The following is a 23,000-nucleotide window of genomic DNA, read 5'->3' as shown; positions in this document are numbered from 1 at the left end:
TGAAATTATATCGTCGACACTTTTTGTTTGATTCTAATGTCAAAAGGAATGCAATGTTATTACTGTTAGTACCGCGAATAGGAGTGTCGTAACGAATTCATCGATAACATTTTCAGTCACGAAATTTGGTGCGTCTACCAACTACAATCTAACTTTATTAGAAAATTTTTCGTCTATATATTTTTTTTCACTATTCCCGATTTGGTTACAAACTGTTATTCCGATATGATTAATGATTGTAGATGATTTATTAGTCTCGTTGTCACCTTTTCAGAAGTTGTATTATGGATGTTTCGTGACTAGAACATAAATAAGGTTCTGGTGTTTTTTAAACTTCATGTACATACCTAATATGGAAAATATTATTGTAGATATTTGTATTGTTCATTTTCACCAGAATGAATTTCATATTTTGTGATATCTTTATATTGATTAAACTAACATAGATAGATCTTTATATTTTATTTTACATTAAATTTTTAGTTTTGATTTGTCTTAAGCGAAATTAAATGTCTTAATGTCAAATATATAAAAACTTTCTTCACTTTATATTTTATTTTGACACATTTACATGGCATTATTATAAACCCAGTGATATTGTAAACAAACATATTTCAAAACTATCATTTAAAACCAAAATATAAAACCGGTTCGTGATCTCCCAACGATTAGGTTTATAAATTTAAATAATGATCCGTCACACATAACAACCAAACATACAAAACACCCATGCGAAATTTAATGACGAAATGGGCTAGAAAGATAAATAAGTAGTGACTAAAATAGACGACCTTGTGCTTTTATTTATTGGTTTCCACACGCCGCGGCACACGACAGGACGTCCTACGTACGTTTAGCGACCGAACTCCAGAACAGAACAGCTACTTCCTGCCAGAACCTAGAAATTGGCTGGCACATGACCTCACCTAATGGAACAGTTAAAAACTAGGTCACTAAAACATGCGGGCTTAAAGATGTACGCGATACAACACAACTTCACAGTAATGTTGCGCCAAATAGAATTTTGTGTCAGTTTTATTTGCAAAGTTCTGAATTCAATTGCGGAGGGAATATGTAGGAATGTTAAAATGATGTTACGGCTAGACTAAAAGTTAATTAATGCATCCGGGCGGATTGAATTCGTAAAGTCAAATGTCAGTCACCTACTGTGACAAATTGATAGTCACTTGACATTCATATTATTGCGTTGTACAGGATCTTCCAGTACCTACTCGTATCTACTAAATTTTATTAATTACTAGCTGTCCCGACAAACGTTGTTTTGCCATATACATAAATAAATTTTAAGTTATTTCTAGTTAAAAAAAATGTTAAGGGTTGACAACCCTTATCACTAAGGGCTATGAAGAATAGATGTTAGCCGATTCTCAGACCAACTCAATATGCTCACAAAATTTCATGAGAATCGGTCAAGCCGTATCGGTGGAGTACGGGAACGAACATTGTGACACGGGCATTTTATATATAAGATCAATTTACTTATGTCAACGGTACAGCTACCAATCACAAAAATCTGATATTGCCTCATTATTTAGATTTCTGTGGTAACCGTCGATATACACTTGTATCAACATTTTAATACAAAGGATATTTAATAAACAGCCACTCTGACAAATGCTTTGGAATGGAACCCGTTCTCGTTTTTACACGTGGATGTCGCCAAATTACTTCATAATTTAACTAAAGTGGGTTGTCTGTACCTAATTGGAGCTAATTTACATAGATATTCCTTAACAACTCCGAAATTGTCACCAAAGTCTGCGTCATCTGTTTTGAGTATAATAATTATGCTATCATCAATAACGATATATCGTGATGTGATGATGGCATCAACTATTATAGTTGCATCCGATTAATTATCTTGCAGTTGCACAACTTGTGTTTATCGAAGAAACGAAATAGTTATCAGATGTTTTACTGATTTCGAACCGACACTCGTTGTATGTGCGTATAAACAAACATCAAGAACCATGGGTAATTCTTTATCGCATCAATTCGTTTCCTCAAGACAAAACGGTGTTATTTTAAACTTGCCAACATTTGATGTTTCCTGATTACGTACACTACCGCCTTGTTTAGGAGATACTACAGTATATCTAGTACAATCTATTCAGGGGCACGATGGGTCTGAAACGCAATTTCAACATCTAGACGCTTTTGTTATTTGCCCCTGTCATGTTCAGAAACGTGCGTAACAATGAGAGCTTCTAAAATGGGTTTAAGTTACGCAACTTAATAGCCTTCTCGGCGATTTCGGTCGATATTTTAATTACCGGCTTTTACGCAGACGATTTTAGTATTACCTGTAATGTCGTTTGTATGTGTAAGCGAAAATTATTCTGACGTTACTAAACGCCGGCAGCGTTATGTTCCCGAAAAAACATTTCACAAACGATCGATTGAACAACGTTCTATGTCAGCGCAAATGTTTACAACATGTAAGACACTGATATTATTTTATTTATAGTCCGCCACACACCGTAGCTGCGTAAACGCTTCGCCGTCATCGAAATGCTGCGTAATGTGAATCAAATCGGGATAAACAAGTGCATACGTACGTGGACAGAGTCCTTTGCGTCGCCGACTCGCCGCCGGTGCATTCGGGACCGTCCCGTTTTGTTTTCAAACAGTGTTCGTATCAAAAACAAGATGAGTATGTACGCGGCCGGCTGTTTATAAACATTGGAACGAGACGGGATGCGATCAATACCGCGTTAGCAGTCGGGGCCAGCACGGCCCCGTCTCACCTGCCGCGGGATCTGCGTAGATGTGGACCGCGAGCGGAGGAGAGCGCGACGTACAATCGTACCGGCTGGCGGCGGCCGTATGTGCGGGCAGCCCTAGGGTTACGTCACGCGGGTTTGACAGCTGAGTTGCGAGCTGCGTCCGCGCGGCGGCGCCACCGGCACGATCAATAACAAGGCGCTGCGCAAGTGCACTGTCTACAGGACTGCCCCCCTCTCGATGCACCTGCAGAGCCGATGCACTTCGGCCGGGATGCGATCGATGTTCCCGTGGGATTAATTGAGTTACCCAGTATCATATAGCGACACTGCGGCTAGGAACTACAATTAGTTAAAACTTACATTATCTCATATATAGGTACTAAAGAAATAAACAGTTTAATGAGATAGTACCGCATAATTATTAATAACCTATTCTTTTACACAAATAAGAAGTTAACGAGACAAACGATAAAGACAAAGACCACTATAGGCTGCTAAAATATCCTAACTACTTAGTGTTAGCTAGGTCCATCAAAAATTTAATTAAAGTTGCCGATTTTTATTTGAAATAAGAGGCCGCCCACGACTTCGTCCGCATGGATACCCTATCAATTCCGCGTTATTCTGGGTCTTCAGCTACCTACATCCTAATTTCATCGTAATCGGTTCAGTAGTTTTTGCGTGAAAGAGTAACAAACATCCATACTGACATCCTGACATACAAACTTTCGCATTTATAATATTAGTAGAATTGGTTTAGCAGTAGTTGGTGTACATCAGTTGGTTCACGAGGAAAACGTGGTCTTAATAATATTGAAAGCCTCGGCGAGTTTAAATCCTCTTTGCTGGCGCTCGCATTATAACTGATATTCCAAGAAATCCCCTTTAACACTATTCCCCCGAGCGTGAACTGGGAAGCGGGGAATCGTGTCTGAAATTAAGGAGTCCAAAAGAGATATTTCGCATTAAGTATATCTAGCACTGTCCCCCGGAGTGACAACTGGAAATTTTCTTCCTAGTTATCATAAATTTAGACGTCCGAACTTTTCGTTTTTTGCTAAAATTAATATAATTATTTAGTACCAACATAGTATTTATTTATCTTGCTCTGCGCCAAAGGAGATTGGCACCTGTTTCCTTCCACCCAAAGGTTGACTGGAAGAGATTGCATTAGCGATAAGTCCGCCTTAATACCATTTGTCCGTTTTGTTCTGCTTTGTATAAGTATTTTACTCTTATGGTGCAATAGAGTTTTACATATCCCACCAGTCAGGATCCTTTATTGCATCTAGTCCTACCAGTAGTTTGATAGTCCGAACTGTTATATTCATGCAGAACGGCAAAAGTCAGGGGATTCCTACAAAATCTTCTCAAACCGACTAAGAATGTGTGTCAGAATGGCGGGTGTACCTCACGGATTTAAATATCTGTTTTGGATTAAAAACGTTGATGTGTACCTCAGTGTACCTCTCCTAAAAATCTGTGTACCTCCTTCTATGTAAAGATTTTAAATAAAATAGGTACACCCGCCATCCTGACGGTAGGACCGCGGGTGTACTTCTAGTTAGCATATGTAGGTAAGTAAACTGTATATGTAGATTTGGTACCTCTTGTGTACCTGCAGAAACAAATATTAATTAAATAAAAAATATTAAGGGTGCTGAGAAAATCAAAAAAAAATTTTTTTTCTATGACGTTGTTTTTTGTAACCAAAGGGTAAAACGGGGCCCTATTACTAAGCCTCCACCGTCTGTCTGTCTGTCCGTCTGTCTCCAGACTGCAGATACACAAGAGGTACCAAATCTGCAACAGTTTACTTACCTACATATGCTAACTAGAAGTACACCCGCGGTCCTGACGTCAGGATAGCAGGTGTACCTATTTTATTTAAAATCTTTACATAGGAGGTACACAGAAGAAGAGGTACACTGAGGTACACATCAAGTACGTTTTTAATCCAAAACAGATATTTAAATCCGTGAGGTACACCCGCGATTCTGACACACATGACTAAGACGACATCGAATCAGTACTCGTATCATAGGAAAATAATTTAAAAAAGAAAAATACAGAAAATACAAATCATCATTCATATATTTTATTATATTCCCATAACATACGTTACAACATAGTACTTGACGTTTTACACGTTAAGCAAAGAAACGGCGGTGAGTCGGAACGCCCAGACAAAGATCCGATAGTTGAATGTACGAACACTGCCAAGCTACCCTTTCGACCCGATGGCACGTAAAAACGATTAATAGATACTTCAAAACATGATACAAACGGTTTGAATAATCATACTGAAGTCGAGGCGACGCGGCGTATAGTTAGCGACGCCTGTCAAATTAACGATATAATCATAGAAGCGCATGTAGATTTAAACAGTACAATTTATTCGTCACAAAGCGACAAGTTTGATAAACGCACTGTTAATATTTCAGCACTTGCACATTGAGCTATTGCAACTATTTCAATAAAGAAGATAATTAAAACAGAAACGTTCAACACTGGGGGTTCACTAATCAAGTATTTAAGCGGTTCAAAATTCAAGGAAATAAAAAAATTGTAGTCATATCTGCAGCCGGAGGTGATCTCACACTTGATCATCAAACTGTAATCTTAATTACTATCTCAATGACTCGGGCCGAAGTCCATATAAAACACAGCAACTCGGCAGTCGTACTGAAGAATGAGGGGAAATTAAAATTATCAAAAACTATATGCAAGCTTTACACACTAGCGTATATTAAATAAAAGTTAAAACACCGTCCAATTTGATTGCGACTCGACCACGCGTTTCGTACAAATCTAGAGAAAAATTAGAACATGCTAGCATTATTATTATATTAGGTATATTGGCAACATCGGTAAATAAGAGAGCAGAGACTGCATTACACACCAGAGCTGAGATATAAACATCTGTCTGAAACAATTTGATCGACTCAACACAAATATTATCACCCCGATAGGTTATTATTTAGATGAGCCATACGACAACAAGAAACAGCACAATATACAAAAAAAAATACAGATAAGTCATCTAAATATAACCAAATTCTAGTCTTACCCGAAAAAGGTAATATCAAAGAAATACAATTTGCTAATGATGTCAAAAGACATATCGCTAATCGTCAAACGGTTTCAGACAAGAGGATTCATCAACTCCGGTCGCAACAGACTCATCAAAGTTTAAAATGGCTTGTACTTCTATACAACACACCGCACGGATAATGATTGTAAAAAAAGTAATAACTCACTAGAGAAAAGTAAATGCATCACCATCTATTGATTGAGAAAAAAGAGATATATGAACTAAAAGATCCACTAACGACTTTGACAGAGATAATAATGTAGAACGTGACATCAAAGATTGAAAAACAGCTGATACATCTGGTGCCTTTGCCATAGTGGTTAGTAAAGTCTTACTAATAAACATAAGGGGTGATGGTGCCGTAATTTGCTCAGTAGACTTTCAGCTGATTCTTGTCGTCGAAGCCGGCAGAGTGGCCGGCGTTGCGGACGATGAACGAGTTGCCGTCGAAATGCATTCGCCTCTCGCCGCGCCTAGCCAACAAAACAATTGTTAATATACTTTTGTTGTAAATTAATACTTTACCAAAAGTCGTTAAGGGTTCCCATTATGTTATGGACTTATTTAACCTGTCACTAGCTTGGACATCTTCATTCATTTATATAATCACGTCTATATCCCTTAAGGGGTTGACAGAGCCAGCAGTCTTGAAAGACTGACATGTTAAGCTAATTTAGGCTGTATGATAGAATTGAGATTTAAATAGTGATATATGATAGGTTGCCAGCCCATTGCCTAAAAGGAGAATACCAAGTTTTTTAAACCATACCTTAGTCACCTGTTACGACATCCATGGAAAAGAGATGGAGTGGTCCTATTCTTTATTATATTGGTGCAGGGAACCACACAGCTTGGAAATCTCGCTTCTAACATTAAGCCATAAAAATTATTGAGTCTAACTATTGGTTCTACTTCCTCTGTAATAAAAGATGGCGCTTATTTGAAAATTAAAGCATTCATCAGAGCAGAAAGTGCTCTACACACTAACTACCTCTAAAATTCTAAACACAATTTCCAAGTAACAAGTTGTTACACTTTCAACTGACATTATCATCACAGTTTCAGATTTCCTAATAGCGATACGTCAATCAAACTCTGAATAATCTTGTCTATATTATTCTCTTTTATAGGTAAGAAACTGGTATTAATATTCACAGGTACCTACTAGCATTTTGACATTTTAAAAGTATTTTTTCTAGTTCAGAAGAATACCATCACTTCATATCAGTATCTTCGTCAAACTAACTTTCCATCTCATCTTTGCGTAAAATTTCATCAGTCATCAGATTCAAATTCTCGTATCGCAATGTTCGTTCCCGTACTCCTCCGAAACGGCTTGACCGATTCTCGTGAAATTTTGTGAGCATATTGAGTAGGTCTGAGAATCGGCCAACATCTATTTTTTATACCTCTTAGTGGTAAGGATTGTCCACTATTAATTATTTTTTTACTAGAAACTACTTAGTTTATTATACCTATGGCAAAACAACGTTTATAATATAGATTTTTCTAACAACGTATGAAATTCAATGAAGACGTACACTCATAGGTAGGTACTCGTAACTCGCCATCGAAGAGTATTGATGGGATTTATGTCTAAACAGAACGACTGATACCCTTTCAAAAACTGAATTACAGATTGTGATAATTTATACTACCGACTAAGGGATACATACATAAAATTACGCCTCTTTCCCGGAGAGGTAGGCAGAGACTACCTCTTTCCACTTGCCACGATCTCTGCATATTTCCTTCGCTTCATCCACATTCATAACTCTCTTCATGCAAGCTCGGCGGTTTCGGGTACTTTTGACTAAAAGATAGGCTTTTAAACTTGGGATTCTTTCTTTAGGCGATGGGCTAGCAACCTGTCACTCTTTGAACCTCAATTCAATCATTCAACCACACAGCTGAACGTGGCCTATCAGTCTTTAAACTGTTGGCTCTGTCTACTACGCAAGAGATATAGACGTGACTATATGTATGTGTATGTATGTATTACTATGTTTAGCAACGAGTAGTTTAAAGGTTTAACCATGAATTTGTTTTAAGTAATTTATTTGACGTCAACCAATGTTGTAAAACCAAAAGTTTTGACTATTAAGCGACATCCTATAATAATGACAAAAATTTTGAAACATGAATAAAAATTTAATGAATGTTAAGTTTTACTTTAGTGAGGCGGTATAGGAAAGGTTTGGTGAAAATGGCGAACGACTAGATTATATCTAAGCCCTGACCTTTAGCTAAAATGTAGCACTTTTCTGTAGCCTGATTACTTAGGTTCGTTATCGAAAGATCTAGAGTAATTTTAATACAATCGGCCTTAGCTAAAGTTATTTTAGCGATGGAAAATTCAGTTTCATTAGCATGTGGTTACCGTGCACTTCAGAATGGAACCACTAAATGTCTTTCCCATGGATGTCGTAAAAGGCGACTACGACGTAGGCTTATAAACTTGGGATTCTTCTTTTAGGAAAGTGCAAGCTGTCACTACTTGAAACTCAATTCCATCATGAAGCCTGAACGTGACCTTTCAGTCTTTTCAAGACTGTCAGCTCCGTGTTCCCCGCAAGGGATATAGACGTGATGTATACATATAATATGTATATTATAGGAATATAGGTATATATATGTATATACATACATACATACATAAAATCACGCCTCTTTCCTGGAGGGGTAGGCAGAGACTTAATTCTATGTACTATATAAAAATCAGTAATAACACGCTATAGTCCTTCAACTAAAAACATCAAATAAATACATAACTATTGCCTATCATCATAATTGTTACCTACGGATCTTACAATGCTCAACCGTCCATCACAAAACATTTCCCAACTCACCAACTAAATACAATCCGTGACTAACTAACTAACTAAGCAAACAAAACTCATGTTTGCCAAGCTCATTGTGTAGTGTGTACAAACTTGTATTCCTTTACTCAGTGGCGTGCGCAGGAGTTCACAAACTTTGATAGATACGGGAAAACAATAGATTAAGAAGTTCCAACTCTGTCATTGCTATAAATATTTATAAACAGGTGTTTAATATAATAATAACTAGCTGTCCCGGCAAACGTTGTTTTGCCATATAAATATTTTTTAAAGTAATTTATACTAAAAGAAAAATGTTAAGGGTGGAGAACCCTTATAACTAATGGGTATGAAAAATATATGTTGGCCGATTCTCAGCCCTACTCAATATGCTCACCAAAATTTCATGAGAATCGGTCAAGCCGTTTCGGAGGGAGGAGTTTTATATACAAGTCTTTTCTGTTTTGTTCAGAATGTGTCATCTGGCCAATTAAAAAAAAAGATCGATTTTGATGTGGTTTTTAAGAAAGTTTGTTACACTTAGTTTTAGAATTTAAACCTAAGTGGAATATCGATTGGAGGTGGTATTTTTTTTAAGTTATTCAATTGATTAAGGCAGGATGGAGTGATGGAGACGGACCCGGACCCTGGGCTCGTGTTGCACAGCTCACCTCACAAATGAATGCCGAGTCCGACATAACAAAGCAGTGCAGATCAACAATGGACTCCTAATGGAGGTGAATCCGGACCCTGGGCTCTCCCAACAAAACTCACCTCACAAACAAGTGTTGAGTCTGGCCCAACGATGCAGTGTAGAGCGAGCAGCTCGTGGTGTAGGCGGACCCGGACCCCGAGCTCGTGTTACAAAGCTCACCTCACAAATCAATGCCAAGTAAGACATACATAACAAAGCAGTGCAGATCAACAATAGACTCCTAATGGAGGTGGATCTGAACCCTGGGCTCTCCCAACAAAACTCGCCTCACAAACAAATGTTGAGTCTAGCCTAAAGATGCGGTGTAGAGCAAGGAACTCGTGGTGTAGGCGGACCCGGACCCTGGGCCCTCCCAACAAAACTCACCTCACAAACAAGTGTTGAGTCTAGCCTAAAGATGCGGTGTAGAGCGAGCAGCTCGTGGTGTAGGCGGACCCGGACCCTGGGCTCTCCCAACAAAACTCACCTCACACTCACCTCGTGTTACAAAGCTCACCTCACAAATCAATGCCGAGTCCGACATAACAAAGCAGTGCAAATCAACAATGGGCTCCTAATGGAGGTGGATCCGGACCCTGGGCTCTCCTCGGACCCTGGGCTCTCTCAACAAAACTCACCTCACAAACAAGTGTTGAGTCTGGCCCAACGATGCAGTGCAGTGCAGGAAGGGGCTCGTGATGGAAGCAGACCCGTTACTTGGACTCGTGCGCAGCTGGTACTTGTGGCTGCAGCGGTGGATCCTGTCGAATCGCAAATAAGATGGATGATTGATCCAATTGTGATCATGTTGATTGACTGTTGATCGACTTGTAGTTCACAGCACCAATAAAAAAAATGAATAGGACCACTCCGTATCTTTTCCATGGATGTCGTAAAAGGCGACTAAGGGACAGGCTATCCGTCCCCTAATCCATCAATCCAGCCTGGCTTAGGCAGCTTTAGGCTAGCAACCTGTCACTATTTGAATTCGCAATTCATCATTAAGCCAAACAGCTAAACGTGGCTTCTTATCATTCCTTTCAAGACTGTTGGCGCTTTCTACCCGCATAGGATATATACGTGACTATATGTATGTATCCAGTTTCGAATTCAGACTATTTTATTCAACAAATTAAGTGGAGAGAAAGATACAATTAAGTATAATAAAGATTCACCGATTAAATGTGTCTACAAATTCTTGATAAGACGATTATTTTATTAAAACGTCAAGAACCTCATTATAGGAATCCCTACAAAATTCGCTAGTCGACTTTTTATGTCGGACATTCTTTCGCTTCGGCAGTCTTGTTTTATTCTCTTATTAACAGGGTCAAAGAGGTCAGACGGGAGAAGATCCTCCTGACTTTCCTCATCTGAAATCAGACCCTTGGTTCATCTTAGGAAAAGAATTCAAACTGTACAAACGCTAGTGAGATGATTACTATTATTTTTAACCGACCTCATAAAAGGAGGAGGTTCTCAAATTCGACTGTATTTTTTTTTTACTTTAAGGGCTTACCAAAACGTCCACTCACCAAATTGGCAATTTATTACAATATTAATAAAGATACAAGCTCGGCGGTTTCAGGTACTCTTGAACCGAGCTTGCATAAAGAGTTACGAATGTGGATGAAGCGAAGGAAGTATGCAGAGATCGCGGCAAGTGGAAAGATGTAGTCTCCGCCTACCCCTCCGGGAAAGAGGCGTGATTTTATGTATGCACCACATGCGAATTTTTTCAAATCGATTGAATGTCTTAAACGACGTACCTCTGTCAAAGCAAAATGATTCTTATTCATTAAGTAAACGAGACTCATTTGTTTGTTGTCTCAATTTCAATGCCGTGTGGTTCCCGGAATCAGTACAGCAAAGAATAAGACCACTCCATCTCTTTCATATGGATGACGTAAAAGGCGACTAAGGGATAGGCTTACAAACTTTGGATTCATTTTTAGGCGATGAGCTAGCAACCTGTCACTATTTAAATCTCAATTCTATCATTAAGCCAAATAGCCGAGCGTGGCCTATCAGTCTTTTCAAGACTGCTGGCTCTGTCTACCCCACAAGGGATATAGACGTGACCATACGTATGTATGTCTTTCAATGGACAGCCCTAATAAAAAATATCAGATTCGGCCCTTTTGGTTTCACGGCGACGGCAATGATAGGAACTCCAGTCTCAACGAGGTATCCAATTTAAATTATCCGGGTAGCCAGCCAAGCTAACCTCACTGGACCTTATGCCTTGGCAATAGACGTCAAAATTCCCTAATAGGATTGGGTTAATGTACCGTCGCTGGTACTCTCGTTCAGTCTAGCGAAACGGACTGCATTAGTGATAGTGATACCTAGTTCTAGCTATGTGTCTAGATGTCACGGACATAGATATGACTAGACCGAGTGAGTATATGTACGGAGGTACTATTCGGCATTTGTAGTGTCATCATCACCACTAGCCCTAACACAGGTCTCATGGGCGTATGGAGCTGACTTATGAAATGGTCTTTAACAAAAGTATATATAAATCTGTATTATTATTAGGTCTATGTCTCACAAATATTAGATGTAGGCTTCCTTCAACTTCTGCCACTGTGTTCTATTTTTGGTAAAAGGGTCTAAAACATTTACATACATGCATACATATCATCACGTCTATATCCCTTACGGGGTAAACAGAGCTAACAGTCTTGAAAAGACTGAAAGGCCACGTTCAGTTATTTAGCTTTTTGATAGAATTTATAAAACATTTATAATTCATATATTCTATAAAACCATCAAAATGTTATTGGTATAACCAGGATTTTTGACTCGTGAACCTACCAATAATGTTCCACCGGTCCAATAACTTGCGATTTCACTGTCTTTTGAAGACATTAGCACGATACGCAGAAAATACTTGACATAATAGCTCGACTTGACGTATCTAACCGTATTTCTGTCATTGGTCTAGTCTAAATGAAGTAATAGTTATAGCTGCAATATTGCGCAGTGCAAATTTGTGGCGAAAAATTTTTATATGGAACTCACGTTTAATGAAACATAGGTAGACAGAGCCAACAGTCTCTTCCAGACTGTTGGCTCTGTCTACCCCGCAAGAGATAAAGACGTGATACGAATGTCTAATTTGGTTTCACGACGCGACGAAACAGTACATCCAATCGGTCAAGTGAAAATCTTATGAGAAGGCCTGTGTAGACGACCGGTCAAGTGTAAATCTTATGAGGAGGCCTGTGTAGACGACCGGTCAAGTGTAAATCTTATGAGGAGGCCTGTATAGACGACCGGTCAAGTGCAAATCTTATCGGGAGGGCTGTGTAGACGACCGGTCAAGTGAAAATCTTATGAGGAGGCCTTTATAGACGACCGGTCAAGTGTAAATCTTATGGGGAAGCCTGTGTAGACAACCGGTCAAGTGTAAATCTTATAGGGAATCCTGTGTAGACAACCGGTCAAGTGTAAATCTTATGGGGAAGCCTGTGTAGACGACCGGTCAAGTGTAAATCTTATGGGGAGGCCTGTGTAGACGACCGGTCAAGTGTAAATCATATGGGGAGGCCTGTGTAGACGACCGGTCAAGTGTAAATCTTATGGGGAGGCCTGTGTAGACGACCGGTCAAGTGTAAATCTTATGGGGAGGCCTGTGTAGACGACCGGTCAAGTGTAAATCTTATGGGGAGGCCTGTGAAGACGACCGGTCAAGTGAAAATCTTATGGGGAGGCCTGTATAGACAAAAGAAAAATTAATTGCAATGTCCATCCATACCTGACCAATCCGTCGGCTGTCTGACTGACTCGGACATTGTTGATTATCCAGTTGTCTATGCCGTCGTCAGTGAGCCAGTACTGGGCAGCTTGGAGCAGAGATAAAGCTTCGTTCACATATGACGGGCCGTGGCGGGATTCGCTGAACATGATACATATACCTTTATTAATAAAGCATCTACCATTTTAAAGACACATATCTTGTCAGGTTAAACAATCATACACATTTAGACACGTCTATATCCCTTGTGGGATAGGCAAAGCCAATAGTCTCGAAAAGACTGCCAAGTTCAGCTGTATGGTTTTATGATGGAATTGAGATTTAAATGACAGGTTGCTAGCCAATCGCCTACAAGGGGAATCCCAAGTTTATAAGCATAACCCTTAGCCGCCTTTCACGACATCCATAGGAAAGAACCGTGGCCCTATCCTAAAACTATCATTCCCTTATTTACATGATTTTAGACTACTTTGGACCATGACATCATCGATTTGATCAAATTCAATTCCACCTTCCACTTCCTTCACATTCACATAGGAACTCTTCTGGTATTAGATAGTTCAATTACTTGTAAAACACGTTGAGGGTGAAGTCCTGGCTCATGTCCAGGAAGGTGTCCGTCGTGGTCCTGGTGCCAGCCGCGTCCACCAAGTAGACCAGGGCGCACTGCTCAGCGGTAAATGAAACACCCTTGTACCACATCTTGGCGTACCTGAGCCAAAAAAAATTTGGGTCAAAGCAACCCAGATTTTATACTCTTTCTTCTTCTAGAGATTACATATATATTATCACGTCGATATCCCTTGCGGGGTAGACAGTCTAGGCCTTCCAACTCCGACGTGTTTTAACATTTTCTCGCTAAATAGTACTACAGTGACGTGATGATATCCCAGCAGTTAGCTGTAGGATCAGGAGAACATGGTAATATCCCCTGGTCACCAACAGTGGAACAATTCGGTAGGACCACGGGTACAAAATCTTTTGTTCACATAAATAATGACAGCGGCCAAGGTATTTGAATTTGAGTTGCTGAACTCAAAAAAGATTTATTGCTTATCTGTGTAGACATGTCATGGAAATTCATCGTGCGCCATCAGTGGTCACAATTGTTGTTGATAGATGTCGTTGAAGTCGACTATGTCAATGTGTGCTTGCGTTCCTAAATTTAATTTTGCTCATGTAAGCCCCTTAATAGTAACAACAGTTTGCCCTTCAGAAATGCAATATTATTTATCATTGTTAATATTGATGTCGGTATAACCCATATCATGAAAATTCAAATTCAAAATTTTATTCATTATTATAGGATACTTCATATCGCTTAATAATTGTCAAAACTTTTGTATTCACAAAATTGGTTGACGACAAATAAATTACTTAAAACTAAGTTTCCTGCCGCTTCCAAGGCGTCAGTGCAGAAGAAGCGGTAGGTAGGTAGCTAACAAACTGCACATAATAAAAAAAACATACATTTTTTTTTAAATTTTAACTGTAGCTAATCATGTAAACGACTAGGTACTTGTATATTTCTTCTCGTTTGCAAGCTACACGGGTAAAGACCAGCAAAAAACATATGATATTTAAATAAATGGCAATGTCTACTTCGATACAGATAAGTGCCGCGCCTACTTGCCACTTCTAATAACTATTCAGTCATGCAAATAATTGCTAGCACGACTTATGTAGGTACCTATATATGCGCAAGAGTACAAACTGATTATGACTTACTAGCGAATGCAATCGGGGGTACGTATGTGTGAGAAAGATAATGACAGCTTAGTATAAACGTGTCGTGTGGTTTTCGGCACCAGTAGAAAAAAGAATAGTCCATCTCTTTCACATGGATCTCGTAAAAGACTAAGGAATAGGTATCATCAACCCCATGAATGACGTGATTATTAAATGTACGTATGTATAATTCTTAAAGGTGTCCATTTAAAAATAGATTAGGTACATAAATTCTCAAAAATCTAAACTGACATTCTGGACGAAAAAACTCACTATATAAATTCTCCCTTAAAAATCCCTATAGACTTGTGCAAGTTTTTTTATTTCAAGGCAAAGTAAGGAAACGTATTTATCATTTGATGTCAAAAGGATAAAGAGACAAAATTGTAGATTACTTTTTCTATTCGATAATCGATATTTTTATATTTTTTTTAACATAAACCATCTGAAAAGACGCGATTAATAAGAAACATTTATTTATTTATTATTTATTATTATTATTTATCTTTAATTTCCCATTTCCCAACGGAGCGGGTAATCCAGCAGACAATTGGTACCTATAGCAAAAAAAACTGCAACTCACACATTTGCATATGAAAGCTTTTACGCCCAACCGAGCAAACTCAATGAAACCACCCCGCCCCAACTGTCCACCCCCAAACGATACGGTGAATAATTAAATTCCATCGATCGTAATCCCTTTTTAGGCGCAGCGCTTAAATATTTGCAATATCTCCCTATACAATGCCCTTTTTGTATCCTAAACTTAATACGTTAATCGTCGGAAAAACGCAATGTATTGCGTATTGCAAAATACGCGCGGCGGTGCAAGAGTCGCAATTGAGAAGCAATATTTGTCAATTGAATGGAAGTCAATATGTCGGTTGAATGCATTTGTTTCACTGAAGCGGACAGGCGAATCGAGCGGTTGGGTGCGGGGTTTGGCTGGCAAACAGGATATGGGAGACCAGATAATCTAGTTGTATCTACTTATGTTAAACTATCGACCCGCCCCGGCATCGATCGGGTACCATTATTGTTATTCTACTAATATTATAAATCCGAAAATTTGTATGTCAGTCCATACTGACTTGACACAAAAACTACTGAACCGATTACGATTAAATTTGGTATGTGCGTAGCTGAAGACCCAGAATAACACATCGGCTACTTTTTATCCCGGCGTTCCCGCGGGATTGATAGGGTTTCCGTGCGGACGCAGTCGCAGATAACGGGACAATATCAACTCCTCGTAACTTGTTATTGCCCTAAATGCTTGACACACTCTTCCGTTCGTGTTTATAAAAACGGTGCCTAAAGACTTTACGCATACTAATTCCTAACAGAACACTTCACTAGTACCAAAAGAATAATATCAAAGCCACTAACTTGACCTGGATCTCTACCCTGGAGCCGTAAGGCTTTTTGAGAGCGGCCCTGACCAAGACTTCATCCTAAAAGAAAACCTTTAACACCACCAACAGAATTTCAATGCCACTAACTTGTTATTCCCTTGCACATGACGCGCCTGGATCTCCACCCTGGATCCATAGTGGTACACTCTCCCGTTGGGGTGTATGAGGGCAGCTGCCGCTCCTGACCTGGACAAGGCCAGGATGATGTTGTTCTTGGCGTTGGTCACTCGGACGGCGCCGTCGATTGTCATGTCCACCCTGTCAATTCAACGTGTAAATGCAAATGGGTATGTTGGTGCCGTGTGGTTCCCGGCACTATTACAAAAAAGAATAGGACCACTCCATCTCTTTCCCATGGATGTCGTAAAAGGCGACTAAGGGATAGGCTTATAAACTTAGGATTCCTCTTTTAGGCGATGGGCTAGCAACCTGTCACTATTTGAATCTCGGTTCTATCATTAAGCCAAATAGCTGAACGTGGCCATTCAGTCTTTTCAAGACTGTTGGCTCTGTCTACCCCGCAAGGGATATAGACGTGACCATATGTATGTATGTATGTATGTTGGTTGTAGAGGCTACAGTTTCAATTCTCTTGCTCATCCAGGAGGTAAGTCACGGGAGCGTCCGCCGGTGGAGTCATGGGTGCACTTGTTACCACGAGCCTGGAATTGGCAAGCCAGCATCTGAACGGGATAGCGTGGCGCGTGCCAAGCTAAGGGGTTTGGGGGGTAGGTGACTCCGCAACCTTTGTAAAGGAACCTAATTTATTTGGATCATCATTTCACAACAGTACCTTGAATGTGCTGGCTTTTTCCCAATTAGCAATCGATGAGACATTTGTGTGATTCAGCACACACAATCTCTTTCCAATTTCGTATTAATAATTTGTTTTTTACATCGTTTGTCTGTGGGAAAACTAATAGATAATTTGGCTATGTATTCAATTAGGTCTTACTTGACTCTGTCCCTCAATCGCAAACAGACAGTGCCGTGTGGAGTTACTGAAGCGTTATAGCCCGCTCCACCAACCACATCGGTCACCTGCAATGGAAATTGAAGTCAAAATCATATTCAACAGGATAGACCCTCTTATAACTAGCATTATCCAGAAATACCAGTCTACAGACACACTATGCAAAAGTCTTATCATGTTCCTCCAATAGACTTGGTGCAGGTTAATATTTATTTATTTTATTTATTTTATTTTATTTTATTCAGAAAATATACAGTCCTAAATAATGATTTAATAACTATATGAGAGACTATTGACCATTTACATATATCTGACTCGAAGTCGCCGTGGAAACGGCCATCTGTCGGGAATGTGAGCAAGGGCAGCTCATGCTCTTGGCAACAAACGGTAGGATGGCACCGTGTGGTTTAAGTGGGGTTAAAGTCCCACATAACCCGTCCGGCTTCCCTTAGGCGGCCGGGTACACGAAGTTCTTGAACTGCAGAGGGGTTAAGGTGGCCTGTTAGTCTGTCGCATCTTCCATTATATAAGAAACCTGATGTGATTTTCTATTTTACCTCCAACTCCCTCCAGGTATCAGCGTGGTAGATGTCATCTCCGGGGTAGAATGGCGCCTTGCGCTGCAGAGGAGCCCTCCACGGTGGCTGCCAACCGGTGGCGCCGACCAGCTCTGCCTGGCCCAACCCACCCTCGAGAAACTTGCTGTAATCTTGAAAGGCTGATAAGTTCGACTCTTCCTGTCAATTTCAGATAAAAAATCTAATTATTTCACCTGGGTTAAATCCCCGCGGTGGTATGTCTTAAAGTCAATTGAGATCCAAATAGTGACGAGAAGAATCCCAAGTTTATTAACCTATCCCTTAGTCGCCTTTTGCGACATCCTTCGGAAAGAGATGGAGTTGGTCCTATTATAATATACCAAGAACGACACGGCACTGACGGGAACCACACGGCACTTGGCGGGACCCATAACAAGTAGAATCCTTGTGAATATCGTATGTAGGTACCTACCTACGCGTACAAAAGTCCGTGCCTTAGTGGAAGTCAGGAACGCGGTAATGAGCCGCGCAGTTGAAAAGGGTATACAGTCCAAATCTTTACAGTCTCAGGTACTCATATGTAAGTATCACTATCCCGTGAAGGGCCCTCATGGTGGCAAAGACATGCAACCATAAATACGAACTAGTTTTGATAGGTACTGGGCTTTGCTTCAGTGGGAAATTAAAAATCCGTCTGTGAATGAATTGAGGGTGTACATGTTAAAACGTAACGTATGTGATTTATATTGATGACAAAGAATACCTTTTCCCGTTTTTTTCACATTCTCCATTATTTCTTCGCTCATAATAGTTGAAGGTAAACAGCCTAAAGCTTTTCTAGATAAATGGTCTATTCAACATAAAAATAATTTTTCAATTCGAACCAGTATTATCCTGAGATTAGCGCTTTCAAACATACAAACAAACAATATTTTCAGCTTTATAATATAAGTATAGAAAAGAAGGTACTATTACCCTATCTACTATATGACTCACATATCGATTCCTCTGTCGTCTTTGGTCCGATAGGGTTCAAAGATTTGTAGGTATGCTAGTATATGTACAATCTATGCATAAGATATGTTAATCCATTTAACCTGCGCTGCAATCTCTCCGTTATTGAATTTCGTGACCTAAGCCGTGTCCAAGAGATTACCCTGCATCTGCATACACCTTGAGGTCAATTCACACAGAGACATTTCAATAAACCAACTTAAAATTCAACTTAATCTTGGTACATACAAATAATCACGTTCCTATCCCTTGCGGGGTAGACAAAAGCCAACAATGTTAAAAAGACTGCCACGCTTAGTTGTATGGCTTAACGATAGCCGATTTTATCGGGCAGATTTTAAGAGTAAAAGGAAAGGCTTCTAAACTTGGGATTCTTTTCTTGGGCGATGGAGACACTCAGTGAAAGGGACATTCAGGAACCGGAAGTTCAAGGAAATAGACTTTGAAAACCGACTCGATATTCCGGTAAAACTACCTAATAGAGCAAGAGCCCGTGAACGCCAGACATACCTTATTTTGTAAAAGCTGAAAGTTTCTGTAAATATGCCTCTAGTACAGGTAGGAACGATCCCCACTTATGTTACTCAGGCAGTGGTTGCTTTGGCAGGTAGCAGGTAATAAAGGTATACTTTTTTCAACCTGAAATTCCTTAATTTGTAAAGCTCAATTTTTTGATATTTTATCCGTAACAATACACAAACTCGCGTTACTCATTGCCAGACACCTACTATGGTTGCAACCCCTTGCCAGACACCCCTAAACTATAATATTTTGTAACTCTACTTACGTCATTTTGTAAAATCTGAATTTAATATATATTTTTCGGGGAATTATTCAAACAACGTTTCTGTAGTAGCCAGACATTTTTGAAGGTTCTATTATCCTGCCAGACGCATTGGAGTGAGCAAGAGTGCGGAGTATATGTAGTAACTGAAGCGAGTGGAACAGAGTGGGTATTGTTCATCGGACGGTTATACACGCATAGTAAACGTTGTAATATTAATTTGTGCTCGTTGTAAAATAAATTTGATCCAGTTTTAATAAAGTGCTATCATGAGTGACGAAAAAGAAGACGGAGTTTGCTTTGTCTGTAAAAAAAGTAGTGAAGATTTTATAATATTTTACGAGGAGACTTTCAAAAAATATCAGACTATTTTAAAATTACGAAAAATACATAACCTCAAATATAAAGAGATTATTTTATAAAATGAACTTCATATAACCTATAATATGAATTAATTGTTTCGTTTTTTCACAGTATTAATATTTTGTTATACAGGGTGACATTTAAAACAACTGCATCCTTTTAAACATACACTACACCCATGTTTCTGAGCTGTTTGAGCCTATGTTTGAACATTGTTTTCAAAATTTTGTATGTAATGCTTTTATTTAATAATTTTTTTTGATAAATTAGAAAAAGAGACCGCAAAATAAACGACAGCTGATGCGCAATGAAACGTCGCAAGAAACCGAACGCTCTGTCCCACTCGCTCCAGTTACTACATATACTCCGCACTCTTGCATCTTTTGCTCACTCCAATGCGTCTGGCAGGATAATAGAACCTTCAAAAATGTCTGGCTACTACAGAAACGTTGTTTGAATAATTCCCCGAAAAATATGTATTAAATTCAGATTTTACAAAATGACGTAAGTAGAGTTACAAAATATTATAGTTTAGGGGTGTCTGGCAAGGGGTTGCAACCATAGTAGGTGTCTGGCAATGAGTAACGCGAGTTTGTGTATTATTACGGATAAAATATCAAAAAATTGAGCTTTACAAATTAAGGAATTTCAGGTTGAAAAAAGTATACCTTTATTACCTGCTACCTGCCAAAGCAACCACTGCCTGAGTATCATAGGTGGCGATCGTTCCTACCTGTACTAGAGGAATATTTACAGAAACTTTCAGCTTTTACAAAATAAGGTATGTCTGGCGTTCACGGGCTCTTGGCCTATAATGTGCCACGAGAGGGCTTACCCTGTCAATAAATAAATGTCAGTTCAGGTAAATTTAAAAGCGAATATTTAACAAAATACCTACTTACTTGTACAAAATATTGTAATAATCAGAACACTGTACATGCATACAGACATACATCTTTTTTTTTCATATGAAGACATATAAGGTAATTTCTCAAAAAAATACACCGTTATATTTTATTCGGATAAAATAGCCATTACATAAAGACGGACAGAACGTCATTGAAGAATGGATAAGGACTAAGTTTTTTTCTAATTGAAAAATATATTCTTCGTGTCCTTGTCTTTTGCAAGCCCTTTCTGTGTGCTTTGGGCCTATCGTAGAGATAGTTGTATCCGTAGCATCAGGTTTGAAGCTCAAACTATGATATCGCCTTATAATTACATTATTGAAAAGTTAGGTACCTTCTATTTACGATTTTTTTCAGCCATTTCTCCACGAAGGCAAAAGACCTAGACCATTTTTTCTGGTTTTTCGTTTTTAACTTGTTCCAAAGTTCGTAGCTAGATAAATATCCTAGATCCAGGTGAATCAAAAAAGTTTTTTTTCCACCAAGACCTGACCGGAGATCGAAGCCGGGAACTGTGGTTCAGTGACAAGAACACAAGCACTGCGCCAAGCAGACAGTCATGTTTCTTGTTCAATGTTTGTTGTTTCTTCTGATGAAACGCCAGAGTATATTGATAAATCCGAGACGTGTCCTGGCGAAAGGTCAGGCTAAGAGTAACCTCAGCCGACGACCTCGCATAAAGAGTTATGATAGTCGACAAAAGATGCAGGTTTGTGGCAAATGGTAAAACGTAATGTCTCATTATCCTCAGAGAGAAAAACCTACTTATCTTGTAAGCACAGGTAGGACAAAAGTTTAATTTCTTACCTGATTGTATGAGTGTGCCGTATAGACGCTCCTGGGGCGAACAGGCATTGAAACGTCCTTTCTAAAATCTGCATTAGCCATTTTAACACTTCTTCAACTTAAAACTGTCAGGTTAATTCACTGTTTTAAAATACATGAACAACAGTGATAAGCGGAATTGAAAATTGCTACATAATACAAATCATGCTTCGGAGCTCACGGTAGAAGGTAAAATTGATTGAAAAGTCAGCCATTTGTCATTTATTTTGTTCCTAATTTGAATTTTATTTTTTTTATTTTTCATAATCGAACGTAATCAACGAGTTTCGAGGTTACATTATGTAGGTATGTATACATACCGTATTTAATTATTTAGCGTCATTACAAAACACACAGAGATTTTATTCGGCCTGTCCCAAAATTTTTTTTCAAATCTAATGCCTATCCGGTGCTCTTTCCCTTTTGCCTGAATCCAGCGATGATAAGATTAAAATTTGTTCCACAGAACTAACCTTGTCATTCCGACCAAAAAGTCGAAATTTAAGAATAGTTAATGTTTACACAAATACTCGTCGCCCCAAGGTGGGCCCAAGGTTGTGTTGTGGCTCTGATGAGCACATACAGAAATACAGCTGATAAAAGAAGTACCTTTATCTTACAAAAATTTGGTACGTACTTATATATATCACTATCTAAACTCGATGTCAACGGAGAAGACAGAGCCAATAAGTCTTTAAAATAAACGCAGGCGACGTTCACTTAAAAAAAAAAAATGTAACTATAAAGAAACCACTTTTAGTTAGAAATCTGAATTAGGCATTGCATAGTTCATTTCTTTAAAAAATTGATAAAGTTATTTTTTTTTAAGTTATTAAACAAAAATCTAGGTACTTAGTTACATACATAAATATATAATATTTGAAAAGTATATAATTTTTCTTCTGAAAAAAAAGACAAGTTGAATTTACCGCGGTTCCCCGATCGCTAACAAAATAACTCTATGGTACATGAATTGAACGCTGATTGGTCGAAAGTTCTAACTCTCTGGTTTATGGGAAAAGTGTTGTGAATCATGCCTCGTCTGAGGCAAAGCTGCACAGTTTCGAAAGGAAGACATCAGCACAATAACGTAGCATCATACTAAAATGTTTAATATATAAGATCTTAATTTAAGAATGTTAGAAAAAGATTATTAGTTTCAGAATGTTAGAAAAAAGAATTCTTACACAATAATACTAAATAATAATATAAAACGGGAAACTGAAACAAAGATGAAAACTCTTTAATGGTTTATTATAGCTTTGGGGTTTCGTTCTTGTGAGAATATCCAGCGTCGAACAATGTTTATGAAATATTAATATATTATACCTACC

At 38.7% G+C, this 23,000-nt stretch overlaps 2 protein-coding genes across 2 annotated transcripts in view; both read right to left on the bottom strand.

Moving 5' to 3' along the window:
* LOC106130573 (uncharacterized) overlaps nucleotides 1–2,873 on the bottom strand; it is a 53,777-nt gene extending 50,904 nt beyond the window's left edge. The window contains exon 1 of the mRNA XM_013329447.2: nucleotides 2,580–2,873. The gene's annotated coding sequence lies outside the window, so the exon portion shown is untranslated. The remainder of the gene's footprint in view (nucleotides 1–2,579) is intronic.
* A 1,993-nt stretch (nucleotides 2,874–4,866) lies between these two features.
* LOC106130522 (uncharacterized) lies at nucleotides 4,867–21,768 on the bottom strand. The gene is made up of 8 exons (XM_013329374.2): nucleotides 21,649–21,768; nucleotides 17,791–17,970; nucleotides 17,216–17,301; nucleotides 16,348–16,518; nucleotides 13,686–13,829; nucleotides 13,118–13,258; nucleotides 9,993–10,115; nucleotides 4,867–6,314 (listed from the first exon to the last, which is right to left on the bottom strand). The coding sequence occupies exons 1-8, from the start codon at nucleotides 21,727–21,729 to the stop codon at nucleotides 6,212–6,214; spliced, it is 1,029 nt and encodes a 342-aa protein (XP_013184828.1). The 5' UTR covers nucleotides 21,730–21,768; the 3' UTR covers nucleotides 4,867–6,211.
* Between the last annotated feature and the right edge of the window lie 1,232 nt (nucleotides 21,769–23,000).

Source organism: Amyelois transitella, chromosome Z (assembly GCF_032362555.1).
Source record: "Amyelois transitella isolate CPQ chromosome Z, ilAmyTran1.1, whole genome shotgun sequence".
Taxonomy (NCBI): Eukaryota; Metazoa; Arthropoda; class Insecta; order Lepidoptera; family Pyralidae; genus Amyelois; species Amyelois transitella.
The sequence above is the reverse complement of the archived record's forward strand: the minus strand, read 5'-3'. Positions and strand labels throughout refer to the sequence as shown.

Bases quoted from the DNA above. Each gene is read 5' to 3' on its own strand.
- LOC106130522 (XM_013329374.2), bottom strand. From the start codon at position 21,729: ATGGCTAATGCAGATTTTAGAAAGGACGTTTCAATGCCTGTTCGCCCC. The intron at 13,259-13,685 runs GTAATTGAACTA...TATCATGTTCAG, and splicing joins ACCCTCAACGTGTTTTACAA to CGAATCCCGCCACGGCCCGT. The intron at 6,315-9,992 runs GTGAGTTTTGTT...TTTGTTGGCTAG, and splicing joins ACTCAACACTTGTTTGTGAG to GCGCGGCGAGAGGCGAATGC.